General features: G+C 21.9%; 2 protein-coding genes across 4 annotated transcripts in view; one reads left to right on the top strand and one right to left on the bottom strand.

Moving 5' to 3' along the window:
* Positions 1 to 2873, top strand: part of LOC122499270 (protein couch potato) — a 101221-nt gene extending 98348 nt beyond the window's left edge. For all 3 annotated transcript variants that reach the window (XM_043607521.1, XM_043607520.1, XM_043607522.1), the window contains one exon: positions 1925 to 2873. In XM_043607521.1, the coding sequence (XP_043463456.1) occupies positions 1925 to 1957 (33 nt within the window). In that variant the 3' untranslated portion in view covers positions 1958 to 2873. The remainder of the gene's footprint in view (positions 1 to 1924) is intronic.
* LOC122499272 (aquaporin-like) overlaps positions 1 to 17784 on the bottom strand; it is a 240862-nt gene that overhangs the window by 106542 nt on the left and 116536 nt on the right. The window lies entirely within an intron of this gene.

Here is a 17784-nt window from a genome sequence, read left to right as displayed (position 1 = left end):
ACTTAATTTGAAGATGGAATTTAATTTCTACGACCACAATTAGGGTTGCCACAAAAAATTATGTAATCTTGATTTTCCCTGATTTAAAAATTCAATTATATTAAAAATTTTAATAAAATCATTAGCAAGAATTTAATTATTTTTATAAATAATAAAATTTTTCACATCAATTCAATTATTTAAAAAAATGTAATAAAATTCATTGTAAGAATTCAATTATTATCATGAATAACAACATTTTTCATAAGATTTAAATTATTTTTTATTCAATTTTTAATTAATTCCTCGAGAAAAGTAATTATTTTTAAAAATTTTTTGCTAAGATTCAATTACACTTTACAAATAATGAAATTCTTTGCTGAAATTAAAATATTTTCAAAATCTACTATTTTAATAAAATTTGTCAAAAGAATTCAATTATTTAAAAAAATTTTAGTAAAATTCTTCACAAGAATTCAATTATTTTCATGGATGATAAAATTATTCGTAAAAATTGAATTATTTATAAAAATATTAAAATTCTTCTCAGAAATTCAATTATTATGAAAAATTCTAATAAAATTATTCGCAAGAATTCAATTACTTTCATAGACAATAAAATTATTCACAATAATAATAATTCAATTTTTTCATAAATAATAATAAAATTGTTCCAAATAATTCAATTATTTTCAAAAATTTTTATAAAATTCTTCATAAAAATTTAATTGTTTTTATAAATAATATTTGTCTCAAGAATTCAATTAATTAAAAAATTTAATAAAATTCTTTGAAAAAATTCAATTATTGTTATTAATAATAACATTCTTTGCAGGAATTCAATTATTTTTAATAGAATTTTAAGTAAATTCTTCGAAAACTGTAATTAATTCCAAAAATTATATTAAAATTCTTCCAAAAAAATTAAATAACAATTATTAATTATTTTTAATAATTTTTTGCAAAAGTTACTAGAGAATTTACAAATATATTTGTTTATAATTCAATAAATTTTACGAAATTTTGATTATTTGAAAATTCTTTCAAATATTTCAATTGAAATTATTGAAAAAAATATGGAAATATTGAAAATAATTTCAAAAAAAAATTTAATTAAAGTTTTTCAAAATTCAATTATTTCTAAAAATTTATGCTACATTGCTTTTAATATTCAATTATTATCTAAAATTCCAACTGAAATTCAATTATTTAAATTCAAAAATAAATAATTTATTAAATAAATGAATGTTTCTCTCAAAATTGAATTTTCATAAAAAATTCGGGTGTAAAATTGTATTGAAAATAATTGAAATTCTATAATGAGTTTTATTTCTCATGAAAATAATTGAATTCTAAAAAAGAATTTTTTAATTTCTGAACAGAATTGAATTATTACGAAAAAATTTGTAAATAATTGAATTCTTCCGAAATTTTTATTATTTATGAAAATAATTTCATATTTGCTTAGAATTTTATAAAAGTTTTTGAAAATAATTGAATTTTAAAGAAGAATTTTATTTTTCTTAAAGATAATTGAAATTTTGACGAGAATTTTTTTTAAATATGAAGATAATTGAATTTCTTCAAACATTTCTGTAATTTTTCTAAAATTCAAATTTTTTTTTGTTTTTAACTAAAATTCTTCTATAAATTAATAATTTAGAAAAATGACTCAAAAATTCAAAATTTTCTTATGAATTCTAAAAATTTAATTTTTTCCAGTACTTTTAATAAAAATCCCTGACTTTTCTCAGACTTGTAGCAACCCTGTCAATATTGAGCTTTTAAAAAATTAATAATTTCGTTAAATATAATTTATTTCCATCAAATTGAGTTTCAATTCCATCAAATAAAATTAAAAACCTATTGAAATTGAAAAATTCGCTAAAATAATAATAATTGAGTTTCATCAAATTTTATGACTGAGTGTTAATCTTTTTTTCAGGGATCAAAGGGAGAAGAAAACGGGCAACCTTAAAATCGACATCAACGGGATGTAAAAAAAAATTGAAAGTAACAAATTCCAAAGTGAGCCTGCTGCTTTTTGTGATTTTTAGAAAATCGGAAGAAATAGGAACTGAAAATCGACAACGACTAAAAAACCAACAAAGAAAAAAATCGTAAACGAAAAAGAAATCAGCAGCAACAAAAGACAAGAACAATCAAGAAAAGAAAAAAACGATTTTGAAGTCACTAGGAAAATTTTTTGCGCAACTCGGTGACTTCTTTCGAGAGAAAAAGAGAGAGGATATTGCTGATAAATTTAGGTATCTACCTATATATTTTTTAAAGCGAAATAAAACGCGAGCCGATTATTTATATTTTCGACGACGATTTAAAATAGGAAATTGACGGACGACGACCCAATTTTTTCGTGAAACATCGACCTGAATTTTTCTTTTTTAAACTATGATGGTCAGCAGCTTTTGAGTGCGCATAATATAGGCATAGGTACATTATTCGAATTCGATTCTCATTATTCTCGTCAGGACTATAATTGTTTCTCGAACGATATTTATACATATTATATATTCTCATTTTTATGACTGTCGTCCTATAATAATATAACGGTCTCGAGAAGGGCCGGTGAAAAAAAAAAATTCGTTTGTATGTAAAAAGGCACTGTTAAACTCACAACACCCGCACCACGTCGTATAACACTCTTATTATCGAATTGTAGGTAAATCGAGTATCTGATTGCGCAACAGCACGCGTATTACGAATTTTTCTTAGAGACACGCCTCCTCCTTCTCTTTAAAAAAGAATTTAATTTCCCAAAAATACCAAAAGTAATTTTCTTTCGAGTAAAAGATATTTCAGGATTGCCACGCAACTTAAAAACCTGGAAATGTCAGGGAATTTTATAAACCTTGAAAAAATCTGGAAAAATCAGGAAATTTGGATCGAAATCCTGGAAAATTGTTTTTTTCTAAAGTTTATTCTTGAAATCTAATTTTACATAAAGATTTCAAAATTAATTCAATTTTAAAAGCATTACGTTTACAATTTTCATAAGTATAGATGAATTTCAAAAAATTTTAATTTGAAATTTTGTAAAATTTCAATTTTCAATGAATTTCATTAGAAATTGTCTTAGAGAACGTAGATGTTTGAAAAATTTTAATTATTCCAATTCTTCTGAAATTAGTTAAATTTTTTAATATATATTTTTATGTGACTATTGAAAATAATAGATTTATAGAAGAATTTTAATTAAAAACACTAAAAGAAATTAAATTTTGAAGAAATTACAAATGATTGGAGAAATTCAATTATTTTCAAAAGTAGGAAAATTCTTCTTAGAAATTCAATTATTTCCAAACAATTTTAAAAAAATTCATGGCGAAATTTCAATTATTTTCAAAAACTTTCCTCAATTTTAAAAAGGTTTCAAATAATAAAATTTTTCTCAGCAATTCAATTATTTTTAAAAATTTTAATATTTGTTTCAAAAATTCAATTATTTTCACAATAAAAATTTCACTGGAATTCAATTATTTTCATAAATAAAAAAACTCATAGCAGACTTTCAAATATTTTTAAAACAATTGAAAAAACTAAATTATTTACATAAAATTCTCGTCAAAATTTCAATGATCATTATCAATTTTTCTCCAAAATTCAATTATTTTCAAAAATTTTAATAAAATTCTTGGCAATATTTCAATTATTTTCAAAAACTCTTATAAAATTCTTTGGAGAAATTTAATTACATATTTTTAATTAAAACAGGGAAAAAGTCAATGTTTTGTCTGGAAATCAGGGAGTTTGGTAAAATGAAAAATAGAATTAAAAATTAAAATTAAATTAAAATTAAAAATAAAATTTGGTATACTATAAATGTAATTTTATAAACCTGGAAAAATTTCGTTTTTTAACCTGGAAAAGTTGGAAAAGTCATGGATTTTGAAATGAGGAAAAGCGTGGCAACCCTGATTATTTTCTCAACTGCAATATCTTTTACTGTTAGATTTACATTTTAATTCTAATTTGTAGAAAAAAATTCTTTTGGACAATTGAACCAATTTTGTGATTAACTAGAGAAATTAAGGGAAATTAGCAATTGTATTTTAATTTCTCGAAGGGCGAGAGGCGCTTCTCTCTGTATATAAAAAAATATAGAAAGAAGAAGTGATATTATCGAGAGAGGAAAGCAATGATTTTCTATATAAAAAATCTGCCTATAGAAGATACGCGTGCGAAGTGGAGAAAAACAAAAAAGAAAAAAAAATAAATAAAAACACGAACAGCAAGCTTAATACCAAAGGTGCCCTACTAAGAAAACATGTATTTACGTTTTATCATCTGCATCGTGAAGGCGAAAGAGATCTTGTTAAAGAGAGAATTTAATTGTCATAATAGGAAAAGAGGAACGTGGGTGAGTGAGAGAGAGAGAGAGAGAGAGAGAGAGAGCGAAAACGAGAGTAAGCAAGAAAGAGTATTAAGTAATAATTTGTATAACGAATGCAAAACATATCATAGGATAAAAGTCCTTATAGTGAAAGAATACAAACATATCTTAGGATAAGAATTCTTAGTGAAAATTTTAAGTATAAATATAGCAACTTATATCGTATAACAATTTGTCTCTAATAATACGATATATATTATATATATTATATTATAGGTGTGCCCCGTGTGCTAGAACGACAGCCAACTCGGCATGTAATTTGCATAAGTGCCTTCCTGTTGGTCAAGTCTGTACCATAAGTTACTTCATAATGTCAATGTCGATCCGACTTTAACCCGACCCGATCCGATTTTTCATCACTAGAGAACAAATTTTCGATTACCCGATAGACAAAAAAAAAGTCCGATTATAATCAATAAAAATCCAATTTTTAACAAAAAAAAGAGGAAAATCTGCAAAATCTGATGCAAATAATTGAAAGCAAAAAACCAAACATCTATATTAATAATCGTTGTATTCCGGTAATCTGTTCGCTGTTTGAAATTGGTTATTACTTACTTTTTGTTTTCTAACTTTTTAAAATAATTTTTTTTTTTAAATGTCTTCGATTTTAAAATTAATGTCTTGAAAAGCATTTAATTTTTACGAAAAATTTTATCAAAATTTTTGAAAATAATTGAATTATTTCGAAGAATTTTATCAATTTTTTGAAAATAATTGAATTATTTCGAAGAATTTTATCAATTTTTTAAAAATAAGTGAATTCCTTCGAAGAATTTTATTAATTTAAAAAAAAAGAATTTTATAAAACTTTTGAAAATAATTGAATTCCTTCGAAGAATTTAATCAATTTTTTGAAAATAATTGAATTTATATGCGAAGCTTTTTCCTTCGCATCAATTCAATTATTTTAAATAAAATTTCTTTGTTTTATTATTTATGAAAATAATTCAATTCTTTAGGGTAATTTTATTAAAATTGTATTAAAAATTCCTGTGAAGAATTTTATTCAAATTCTTGAAAATGATTGAATTCTTCCGAAGAATTTTGTCATTTTTAAAAATAATTGAATTCTTGTAAAGAATTTTATTTAATTTTTTGAAAATAATTGAATTTTTTCGAAGAATTTTGTCATTTTTAAAAATAATTGAATTCTTAAGAAGAATTTTATTTTCTAAGAAAATAATTGAACTCTTTCGGGAAAGTTGATTAAAATTGAAATAGTATTGAGAATAATTGATTTCTTACGAAAAATTTTACCATTTTCGAAAATAATTGAATTCTTCCGGAAAAGTTTATTATTTTTGAAAATAATTGAACTTTTAAAAAGAATTGTATTATTTATGAAAATAATTTTTTTTTAATAATTCTATTCAAAGTTTTTAAAACTAATTAATATTAAAATTTTATTGAAAATAATTGAATTATTGCCAAAAATTGAATACCTTTCAAAATAATTGAATTGTAGTGAAGAATTTTATTAAAAGCTTCAAAAACAAAAAAAATTCTTTCAAAAATTTGTCTTAAAATTGTAAGGAAAATAATTCAATTCTTAAAAAAAATTTTGTTATTTTTGAAAATAATTGAATAATTTCAAAGAATTTTATTCAAATTTTTTTAAAATAATTGAATTTCAGCGAAGAATTTTATTATCCATGAAAATAATTGAACTCTTTTGAAAAGTTTGCTTAAAATTTAATTAAAATTGAAAATAATTGAATTTTTAATCAAATTTTAATCAAATTTGAAAATAATTGGATTCTTGCGAAAAATTTTATCAATTTTGCAAATAATTGAATTATTTCGAAGAATTTTATTCAAATTTTTGAAAATAATTGAATTCCTGCGAAGAATTTTATTATCTAAGAAAATAATTGAATTCTTGACAAGAATTGAAAGGAAATTTTTCAAAAAAATTTGTTTTATTTCGAATTATTTCAGTAAAATTTTAGAAAATAAAAATCGATTATGTAGTTAATATAGTTGAATTATTTTTAAATTTGTGAGTTTAAAATGAATCAAAAATTGAAGTTGATTTTTGAAAAATAAAAAATTTTGTAATTTACATAAAAATAATAAGTTGAACACTACGTTTTAATAAATTTGCCATTTTTCAAAAAAAATCCAATGAAATAAAAATTCAACTCAAGAGATAATTCAAAAACGAATATTTTGTAATGAATGATTTTTTAATGAAAAGTAAAAGCCAATGAATCTAATAATTAAGTGATAACTAATTTCAAACAAAAATAACCAGTTTCAAACAAAATTTTTCAAGAGGCGAACAAAAAAAGGGAATAAATTACCATCATTGACGAAAATTTTTAACATGATTTAAAGTGGATTTCTATTGATTATATTTGGCTTTGTTTCCTTGATTAGAAAAGGAGAGGAAATAAATTACTGGGCATTTATTACACGCATCCGCAATTATAGATAGCGACGAAAAATAACGACGATGCCGTGGTAGTTTCGAGTAATTAATCGTAATCCGCCGACAAGAATCTCTCGACATTGTAGGTAGTAATAAGGGGGGAGGGGAAAATAACTGAAAAATGACGAGAAGCAAGAATCTCTTTGGTTTTAGTGCGCGCCGCAGTAATCACGGGCCGGTAACAAAAGAGAAAACCGGAAAATCTCAACTTCCCGACTTTTAATACCGTCCTGGAGCTGAAGTGTGAGATTCTCAGATTTCCCCCCAGATTTAAGGGATTCTTTCCACTTAATTTTCTCTGTCTTCTCGAATCTCATGCAATTTTCAATTTAGACGAGTGATAAATCCAATAGGCGAACAAGTTCTATTTTCAGAACGAAAAAAAAAAAAAAATTATTTCTCAATTGGACAGGAGAATAAAAAATTGCAAAATTTGTCCGTTATCAAGAGTAGTCAAATTAACAAACCACAGATGCCTTTTTTGATTTGTTATCGCATTTTCTCGAAATGATTATTATTATTATTATATCTTCTCGATTATTATCAGTCTATGAGAATGTTAATTTCTAATGTATAGGTATTTTTACGAGGAAATGTTGATTAGTTAGTTGTAGAATTCTTGTGCAAGACACGAATAATCCACTTTTTGATTAGACTTACCTCACGCTAAGCAAGCGAGATATCGAGGAGTTGATCGAGAAGAAAGAAAGGAAGTAAGGGCATGGCACGTACAAATGCTTGACTGTAACCGTTACAGAGTAATATAATTATCCTCGGAGAGCCGTAAACGAGTCCGCGATCCATCGTTCTGCTTTCTTTTCGATTCCTCTCTTCGTCGACGCATCGACGTTTTCCTGTTCCGACACGGTAAATTTAGATGTTTTACTCGCTCTTTGATTTCTGAGTTTCAACCCGATTTTAATTGCGAGGCAACAACATTCCTTTCGTGAAAAACGAGTAAACGAAAGCGCATTTCCAAATAAAAGAAGGGGGAAAAAATGGAAATAACGAATAAAAGAGTGAAAGCAGGACAGGGTTGCCACAAAATTTTTTTTTTTGTTTTCCCTAATTTTTCTCTGATTTTGATTTTTTCCCCTGACTCTAAAAAAATTTTTGAAACACAACTGAAAAAAATTATTATATAACATGAAGAAATGGATCACTCCGAGTCTTCGACTCGAAGTGCTCCATTTCTTCATGTTTTATAATAATTTTTATTATTAAAATAAATTTAAAAAAAATAAAAAAAGTAAAAAAAAAAAAATTTTCAAAGACCAAATTTCAAAATTTTCAAGTTTTCAAAATTTAATTTGAGACAATTTTGAAATTCAATTATTTCTAAAAATGCGAGTTATAACGCTTTTTATTATTCAATTATTATCTGAAATTTTAACTGAAATTAATTTTTAAATCAATTTTTATTAGAAAATTCAAAGAGAATTAAATTATTTAAATACAAAAATAAATAATTTAATGAATAATTGAATATTTCTTAAAATTTAATTCTCATAAAAAAATTTATCAATTTTATTGTATTAAAAATAATTGAAATTCTGCTATGAGTTTTATTATTTATGAAAATAATTGAATCCCTGCAAAAGTATTATTTTAAAAAAATAATTGAATTATTGCTACGAATTTAAAAAACAAATTGATAAATAACTAATTTCCAGTGGAATTTTTATTAATTATGAAAATAATTAAATTTTTGTGTAGAATTTATGAACATTTTTTTTAAATATTTGAATTCTTTTGGAAAATTTTATTAAAATAGAAAAGATATTGAAAATCATTTAATTGAGGAAAAATTTCCAAAATAATTGAAATTTTGTGAAGAATTTTAATAAAATTTTTGAGAATAATTACAATTTTTGAGGAATTCAATTAAAATTGTTTTAATAAATATATAATAAATATTCTGCCATGAGTTTTATTATTTATGAAAATAATTGAATTTTGGAAACGAATTTTATTAAAATTTTCAAAAATAATTGAATTCTCGCGAAGAATTTGTTAATAATATTTTTAAATAATTGATTTTTGGCGAAAAATTTAATGAAAATTGAGTTTTAAATAATTGAATTCCTGTGAAAATTTTATTATTTATGAAAATAATTCAATATTTGGAAAAAATTTTCTAAAAATTTTTTTTAATTAAATTCTTTTAGAAAATTTTTTATTAAAATACTAGAAATTCAAAATAATTGAATTCCTGGGAAATTTTTATTACTTATAATTTATAATTTTCAAAGATTTTAATTTGAAACTTTTTCAAAATTCAATTATTTCTAAAAATTCAAGGTATAATGATCTTAATATTTAATTATTATTTAAATTTTTAAATGAAATTCATTTTTAAATTATTTTTTATTAAAAAATTCTACGAGAATTCAATTATTTAAATAAAGAAAAATAATTTTAACTTGAAATATTGAAAGTAATTGAATTTTATGAAAAATTTCTTTAAAATTTTCAAAATAGTTGTGTTTCTTAATAATTGAAATTAAACATTTTAATTATTGAATTTTATTAAATTACAGAAAATAATAGAATTCTATCATAAAATTTTATTAAAATTTTGTAGAAAATAATTGAATTTTGTCAAAAAAATCTTTTGCAAAGATTTTACTATTTAAAAATAATAATTGAATTCAATATTTTGTATTTTGTAATAATTGAATTATTACGAAGGATTTAAAAAACTTTTAGAAAATAATTGAATTCTTTCGTGAAAGTTTATTAAAATTTTGTTGAAAATAATTGAATTTTGACAAAAAAATTTACAATTTATAAAAATAATTGAATTTTTTTCCAAGGATTTAATAAAATTTTAGAAAATAATTGAATTGTTTTGAAAAATTTTATATTGAATTAAGAAAAAAAAATTGAATTCTTTCGTGAAATTTTATTGAAAATAATTGAATTTTGGTAAAGATTTTACTATTCAAAAAAATAATTGAATTGTTTCGAAGGAATTAGAATTGCAAAAAATAATTGAATTCTTTCGTCAAATTTTATTAAAATTTTGTTAAAAATAATTGAATTTTGTCAAAAAAAATTTACTATTTATAGAAATAATTGAATTGTTTTGAAGAATTTATGAAAATTTTAGAAAATAATTGAATTTTTGCAAAAAATGTACTGTTTAAAAAATAATTGAATTGTTTTAAATTATTTATTTAAATTTTGGAAAATAATAGAATTCTTTCGGGAAATTTTATTAAAATTTTGTTAAAAATAATTGAATTTTAGCAAAAAATTTTACTATTTATAAGAATAATTGAATTCTTTCCTGATATTTCCCTGACCTGTGGCAACCCTGTGGGAAGATTTATTAGGACATTTTTATTGTTACAACAATCTCTAAAGGACAATTTTTTCCATCTCGAAAAAATATGGTGTGAACGAAACGAAGCGCGCAGCTTCAATTTCACGCGATGTTGGATTATCCGGTCTAAATATTTTTCGTTTCTCAAACTAAATTCATTGTGTAGTTTCCTCCTTAATCACCGCGAAAAAACAAGTTAATTCGTCGCCAAGTCGCGGATATGCTCCAAATTACATTAGTGTTTACTATTCTTCAAAAACATTCCCATTTTTGTTCTTCATTTTCCCAAGAAAAAAAAAAAAAAAAAATCCATTACACGACTTGGATAAATTTCAATCGCATGTGTATTAAAATATTCAAGTTAAATATACGAAACCCAAATGAGGAAATTAGAAACAGGTCAACTTTGAATTTTCAAAAACGCAGCGATGTAATAAATTTTTAATATCGTAACATAAATCCGTTTAATATCGCTTTATTAACATAAAATCGCGTGTTTGGTATAACTTTGAAAAAATAGAAATATAATAGAAGAACGAAAAAAAAAACACCTTCGTGACGATTACGAAACGAGTCACAAGCCGCAATGCAGCTTTAATATCGCGTGATTCGACATTCTAGGGATTTTATCGTAGTTGGGTCGAAGAATCGATACTGAGCGGGGAAATGAAAAAAAAGAAAAATTTCTCGCGTCAGGGTGCAGTGTTTAAAGTGCTTTTTACCGCTCCAAACAAAAAAAAGAAGAAGACAAAAATTTCTACAAACGGGTCGAGAAAAGAAAAGATCTAGGGCAAAAGTAACGTGATTTGGTGAAAAAAAAAAAATTTATCTAAAAAAAATCGAAAAAAATGAATTCAATAAAAAGAAAAGAATTTTTACGGAAAAATAAATCACCAAGTCATCTCGGCCTTATATTTAAAAAAAGTAACGCCTTTGCGTACAGCCGAAATTTCAGAACTGCTTAAAATTTTCGGTGGAACTGACTAAAAAAAAAATAAATAAATAAATAAACATATCAACTAGCAAATTTGTTAAATTAGAATGTTTGTTACCTACTTATTTCGAATCTAGTGAATAAAGTGAATAAAATGAATAAAATAAATAAAATGAATTAAATACTAAATTATTATTAAATGTTTGGAATAAAAAAAAAATAGTTCTGGCGTGAATTTTTAGCAGAGCTTATATAAAATTCTCTGAGTATTTATATAAATATAAATCAGTAAAAATAAAAATATTCAGTAAAATAAAAAAAAAAGAGGAAAGAAACGAGATTCATTGGATGGTGAATCAATAGGTTGATTTGAAGTGCTTTATAAGTGAAACTAATTCATATCAATAGAAGTACGCTATTATATACATATATATATTATATATATACATAGAATGGTATTTGCATAAAAGTATTAGAGTTATATACATATATGATAATATAATATATATGTATATATATACAAAAAAAATCACGATTCGTGAAAAAAAAGTGTGTAAGATGTTGCGTATTCACATAAAATAACAGAAGAAAAGAGAAGAGAGCTAAAAAAAGATAAATAAAAATTTCTCATGTCAATCAGATATTTTGTACCGTATCTAGAGTATAGGGTCTAACTACTCTGTTTCTTTTATATAACAATATATATATATATGAAAAAAAATAATATATTATTAATATTAATACGCTGAATCATGCAATACACGCATACACCCATACACGCGCGAGAACAACTCTTTATACTTACAAAACTTAGAACGTGACTATGATAATTTCGCGTTAAGAACGTCAGGCGAGCTTAATTTAAGACTTAGGGAGAACTTTTCGAGGGAACTGTGTTGTTATTTGTTAAGAAAACTCGTATGAAAGCAAGCTAGGATAAATGTTTAAAAGAGAGAAAATTTTATCACACACAACAATGATATCACTTTTCTCATTCATTTTTACGCACCTTCTGTACTTTTTTGCAAAAAAACTGTACACTTAAAAATACTTTTTTTTCAAATACTTATTCTTTTAAATAATTTTTCTTTCAAATAATTTTTTTTTCAAATAATTTTTCCTTCAAATAATTTTTCTTTCAAATACTTTTTTTTCAAATACTTTTTTTCAAATACTTATTCTTTCAAATAATTTCTCTTTTAAATAATTTCTCTTTTAAATAATTTCTCTTTGAAATACTTTTTCTTTCAACTACTTTTTGTTTCACATATTGTTTCTTTCAATTAATTTGAAAATAATTAAATTTGAAAATAATTAAATTAAATAATAGTTAAATTTGAAAATAATTTAATTAAATAATAATTAAACTTAAAAACAATTAAATTAAATAATAATTTAATTTCAAAATAATTGTGCACTCGCAGAAAAAAGTAATTTTATATATTAAGAGAAAAAATACTCTTCTAATATCGTCTGAATTTATCCTCTCAAAAAACAAAAGTATTCTACTTCTGAATAGAATTTTTTTTTTATGTTCCCAAAGTTCCGAACGTTCAAATGAAGGAAATTTTTTTATTTCTTCTTCGAATTCGAAATTTATTACAAGAAGTTTTTTCACAAGTCAGGGAAAAATCAGGGAAAACAAAATACATAAAATTTTATTAGAGATTTAAAAAAAATCGATTTTTTCAGAGAATTTTAAATTAGTAATTAATAAATAATTGAATTTTAGAAAGTGTCACAATTGAATTTGTTCATTAGTATAGAAAGCAACATTAAATTTGTTATTTTTTAAAATACTTGAACCGAAATTTTTTTAATAGAAATTTCGAAAAAAATCTATTTGAAATTAAAAAAATTTCGTTTCAAGTATTTTGTTTAAAATATTTATTTTTTCTGTTCTATTTTTGAAAATTGAATTGAAAATAATTGAAATTTTATAAGCAATTTATTGAAAATTTGTAAAATAATTGAAACTTCCTTAAATGCAATTAAAAATAATTGAATATTATAAAGAACTCTATTTGTTTAAAATATTTATTATTTCAGTTCTATTTTTGATAATTGAATTGAAAATAATTGAAATTTTATAAGCAATTTATTGGAAATTTATAAAAATAATTGAAATTTTATAAGCAATTTATTGATAATTTGTAAAATAATTGAAATTTCCTTAAATGCAATTAAAAATAATTGAATTTTTTAAAAAACTTTATTAGAATTCAAAAAAGTAACTTATTTTTTTATTAAAATTTTTTTTTTAAGTTTTTGAAAGTAATTTTATTTGTTTGACAATTATATTTTACTAATAAATTAAAATATTTAATTATATATATTTTGATATATATTTACTTACGAATTAAACTCCACAGAAATAATGTTATTTTGCTCACCTGAAACAAAAAGAAAAGAAAATACTTTATATATAATCAGAATTATCATCAAAAAAGAAAATTAAAACAAATAATAATTTTTAATAAATAATTTTATTATCAATATTAAATAATAATTTATAGAACTATTTTTTTAAAAATATTCTTTTAAAAAATTTAATTCAAATTTTATTGAAGTAAATTTAATTCTTGCTAAAAATTTTATTATCTATAAAAATAATAATTGTATTCTTGACAAGAATTTTATTAAAATTTTCCTAAAATAATTGCATTTTTGCGAATAACTTTATTATTTTTTATACATTTATTTCAATTTTTTTAAAACAATAATAATTAATTAATTAATTAATTAAAATTGTATTGAACATAATTAAATTCTAGCGAAGAATTTTATTATCTGCAAAAATAATTTAATTCTACTCAAAATAATTGAATTATTTTAAAGAATTTTATTTAAATTTTTTAATATAATTGAATTCTCACAAAGAATTTTGCCATTTTTAAAAATAATTAAATTGTTGCAAAGAATTTTATTCAAATTATTATCTATTATTATCTAAGAAAATAATTGAACTCTTTTAAAATTTCATTTAAATTGAAATAATATTGAATATAATTGAATTTTTAGGAAGAATTTTATCATTTTTGAAAATAATTGAATTCATGCGGAGAATTTAATCCATTTTGAAAAATAATTGAATTTTCAGGAAGAATTTTATCAAAATTTTTGAAAATAATTGAATTCCTGCGAATAATTGTATCCAAAGCTTTAAAAATAATTGAATTTCTCGGAAGAATTTTATTATCTATGAAAATAATTGAATTCTTTTGAGAAATTTTATTAAAATTGAAATAATACTGAAAGTAATTTAATTTTTACGAATAATTTTATTATTTTTGAAAATAATTGAATTCTTGCGATGAATTTGATTCTAATTTTAGAAAATAATTGAATTATTTTGTACAATTCTATTCAAAGTTTCTAAAAATAATAATAATTAATTAGTTAATATGTGAATTTTTTTAAATTTTGATTCTGAAAAATAGTTAAATATAGAAGTTGATGGTAGAAGATAAAAAAATTTTGTCAAAACTGTTGACAATATTCATATCAGCAAAATTTTTCTCTTATTTGAACGTTCAAATCTTATGGTTCATGTATTTTTAATTAATTACAATTTTTCTGCGAATATCAAATTGAGACAAAAAAATAATCAAAAGTGTTGCGAAGCAACATTTGTCTCAATTTGATATCCTCAGAAAAATTGTGTATCTTATACAAAGAATTTTATTCTTAATTCCATATATAAGAGGAAAAACTGCATTAAATTCAGAGGAATCCCTCAAAATGAAAATTACTTTCTTCAGAGTGTGAAACAATTCTTAAAATCGTTCATTAAACATTAAATCCAAAAAAGAAGTGCAATAAAAAGTCTATTTTAAAAAAAGTGTGAAAATTTTCCTCTTTAAAACGAGGTCAACGAAGGTGGAAACTAAAAACGAAATCACAAAAAAAAAAAAAATTAAAGCGAATCACCAAAGATTGTCAATATTGATCCAAAGACAAAGGCACCTCACAACATTTTACTAATAAAACAAAACAAAAAAATCAGCTGTGAAATGTTATTTAAAAAAAACAAATTAATTAAAACATTCGTTGACGGATCGTAATAGATTGTATTAAGTCCAAGTGAGTTTGCGAGTAAATACATTGAAAGTAAATAAATAATTCGTCGCCTTTAATATTGACTGTAAGCAAAAAAAAGACATATCGAAAGAAATTCATCATATCCTATACAATTAAGAATAAAAAAAAAAGTAATAAAAGAGTAATAAAATAATAATCTTTATTTTAAATTAAAAATTTTTTAATGTGGACTGACGCATTTTTTTGTTTGATATATTTAAAAATAGAAACGATTAAAGAATTATAACTATATAATAATATATCTGTACTGTGTTTTATAGAATATAGAAAATTAGTTTATAAGATTTAATTAACGAAAGTATTCTCAAGTCCACATTGAAAAAAAGGGTCTCGCCTTGTAATGTTACTTGTTACATATTTTCTCTCTGGATATTTCTTCTTCTCGCCGCTTGTAAAAAAAAACATTTTAAGTACAAATTATAACCGTCAACGAGAAAATAATAAAAAAAATAGTACTTGATGTGAAACTCAAGTCTTAAAGGAGAAGTGTATTTAGAGAGGATGAAAAAAAAAGAAAAAAAAACGAGGAAAGTGTCATCACCCGTCCCACGCAGACACGCTTGAATTTATCACGAAGCGTAACTTTATTATAATTTCTAAAATAGTTTTTATAGAAAAATCAACTTTTTTTTGCAAATAATTTAAATAATTAATTTTTGCCACTTGAAACTTTGTTTCTGGTTACGCTTTTCATTTTTCCAGCGATTCTGCAGATTTTTGTACTTAGCATTCATCTGTTAATAAATAGAGCGTACCAAATATGAGAGAATGACTGACTTTTGTGTAAGCGAAAATTGAGTGGGAGAGAGCCTCAATTATGACGCATGATTTATTTTATTATACTCGACTCAAAGAAATCAATATTTGACCTTAATTATCAGCTTTATTTTTCAAACTTTTTTTTTAATTGAAATATTGAAAAAAATTAAAAAGAAAGCAAATAAAAAATTAAAAGAATTATTTTAATTCTTAATTCTTTTTTTTAATTTTAATTATTTTAATTAAAGGAATTAAAAGAATTAAGAACTCAAGTTCAATTAAAAGAAATATAATTATTGGAATTAGGAATTTTAGTTAATTTATTGTAAATATAAGAAATACAGAAAAAAAAATCTCAATTATAAACGTAATTCAGGTCAATTTTTTCTATAAAATTATAATTGCCGTAGATTATTGAGAACTGAAAAAATTATATGAATAAGATAAGTGGAATTTCTCGACTGACTATACGACTCTGTTAATATACACATGCTTTCGAATTACTCAGAATCTTCCACACTTGTGATCAACGATAATGAAACTTACAAGAAATTCAAGAAATTAAATTTTACCGTCGACAATATTTTCTTTTTTCTCGTAAAAATTCACCATAGAAAAAAATTGAAATTCAATTCGTATTTTTTTAGAAAAATCTAATTCTGTATATTATAATGTATAATACACAGAATATTTATATTATAAAAATAAAACAATCGAGAATTCTAAAAAGCTAAAAAGTAAAAAATTGTAATTTACTTCGTATGAAAGAGTCTATATTGTTAATAATTCAAAGAAAATTTTATCTCAAGTTTACAAGATTCTTATTAAAAAAAAAAAAATAATGCTCCACAAGTTTTGAGCGTTCGATTGAAAGAAATATTTGTCATTAAAAAATATTTTTATAAATTATTATCGATTGCAATTATCGATTTTAATCTTAGAAAATTCATATAATTTTACCATTTAATTATTATCGATTTAAAAAAAATTAAATTAAAATTTAATTTTTTTTTTAAAAAGTGGACAATTAAATTAATTAAATTGACTAATTTTTTTTTATAATGATTCAAAATTTTAATAAAATTGTTAAAAATAAAAATAATTTTTTTGATGAAAATGCAAATAAGGTAATAAAAATTTATTTTAAAAAGAAATAAACAAAATTTTCTTTCGAGAAATTTTCTGAAAGTGCGAAAAATAATTTAATTCATGTCAAGATTTTTTCTTCGCGTGAAATTTAATTATTTTCCATAACATTTTTATAAAATTTCATAATTTTTATTACTTGTGAAAATAATTGAATTATTCCGAGAAATTTTATAAAAATTGTACTGAAAATAATTGAATTTCTACGAATTACTTTATTATTTATGAAAGTAATTGAATTCTTGTGACGAAATTTATCAAAATTTTTGAAAATAATTCAATTCCTGCGAAGAATGTTATTATATCTATAAAAATAATTGAATTCTTCGATAAACTTGATTAAAATAAAAATAATATTAAAAATAATTGAATTATTTCGAAGAATATTATTCAAATTTAAAAAAATTGAATTCCTGGGAAGAATTTTATTATCTGTAAAAATAATTGAATTCTTCGGGATAATATTGAAAATAATTAAATTTTTGCAACAAATTTTATCATTTTTGAAAATAATTGAATTCTTGCTAAAAATTTTATGAATTTCGAAAATAATTGAATTATTTCGAATAATTATATTAAAATTTTTTAAAATAATTGAATTCTTGCGAATAATTTTATTATCTTTAAAAATAATTGAATTCGTCGGGAAATTTGCTTAAAATTGTATTGAAGAAAATTCAATTCTTACGAAT

This window comes from Leptopilina heterotoma, unplaced genomic scaffold, assembly GCF_015476425.1.
Source record: "Leptopilina heterotoma isolate Lh14 unplaced genomic scaffold, ASM1547642v1 Lhet_166, whole genome shotgun sequence".
Taxonomy (NCBI): Eukaryota; Metazoa; Arthropoda; class Insecta; order Hymenoptera; family Figitidae; genus Leptopilina; species Leptopilina heterotoma.
Note: the sequence above shows the minus strand (reverse complement) of the source record. Positions and strands in the feature narration are given on the sequence as shown.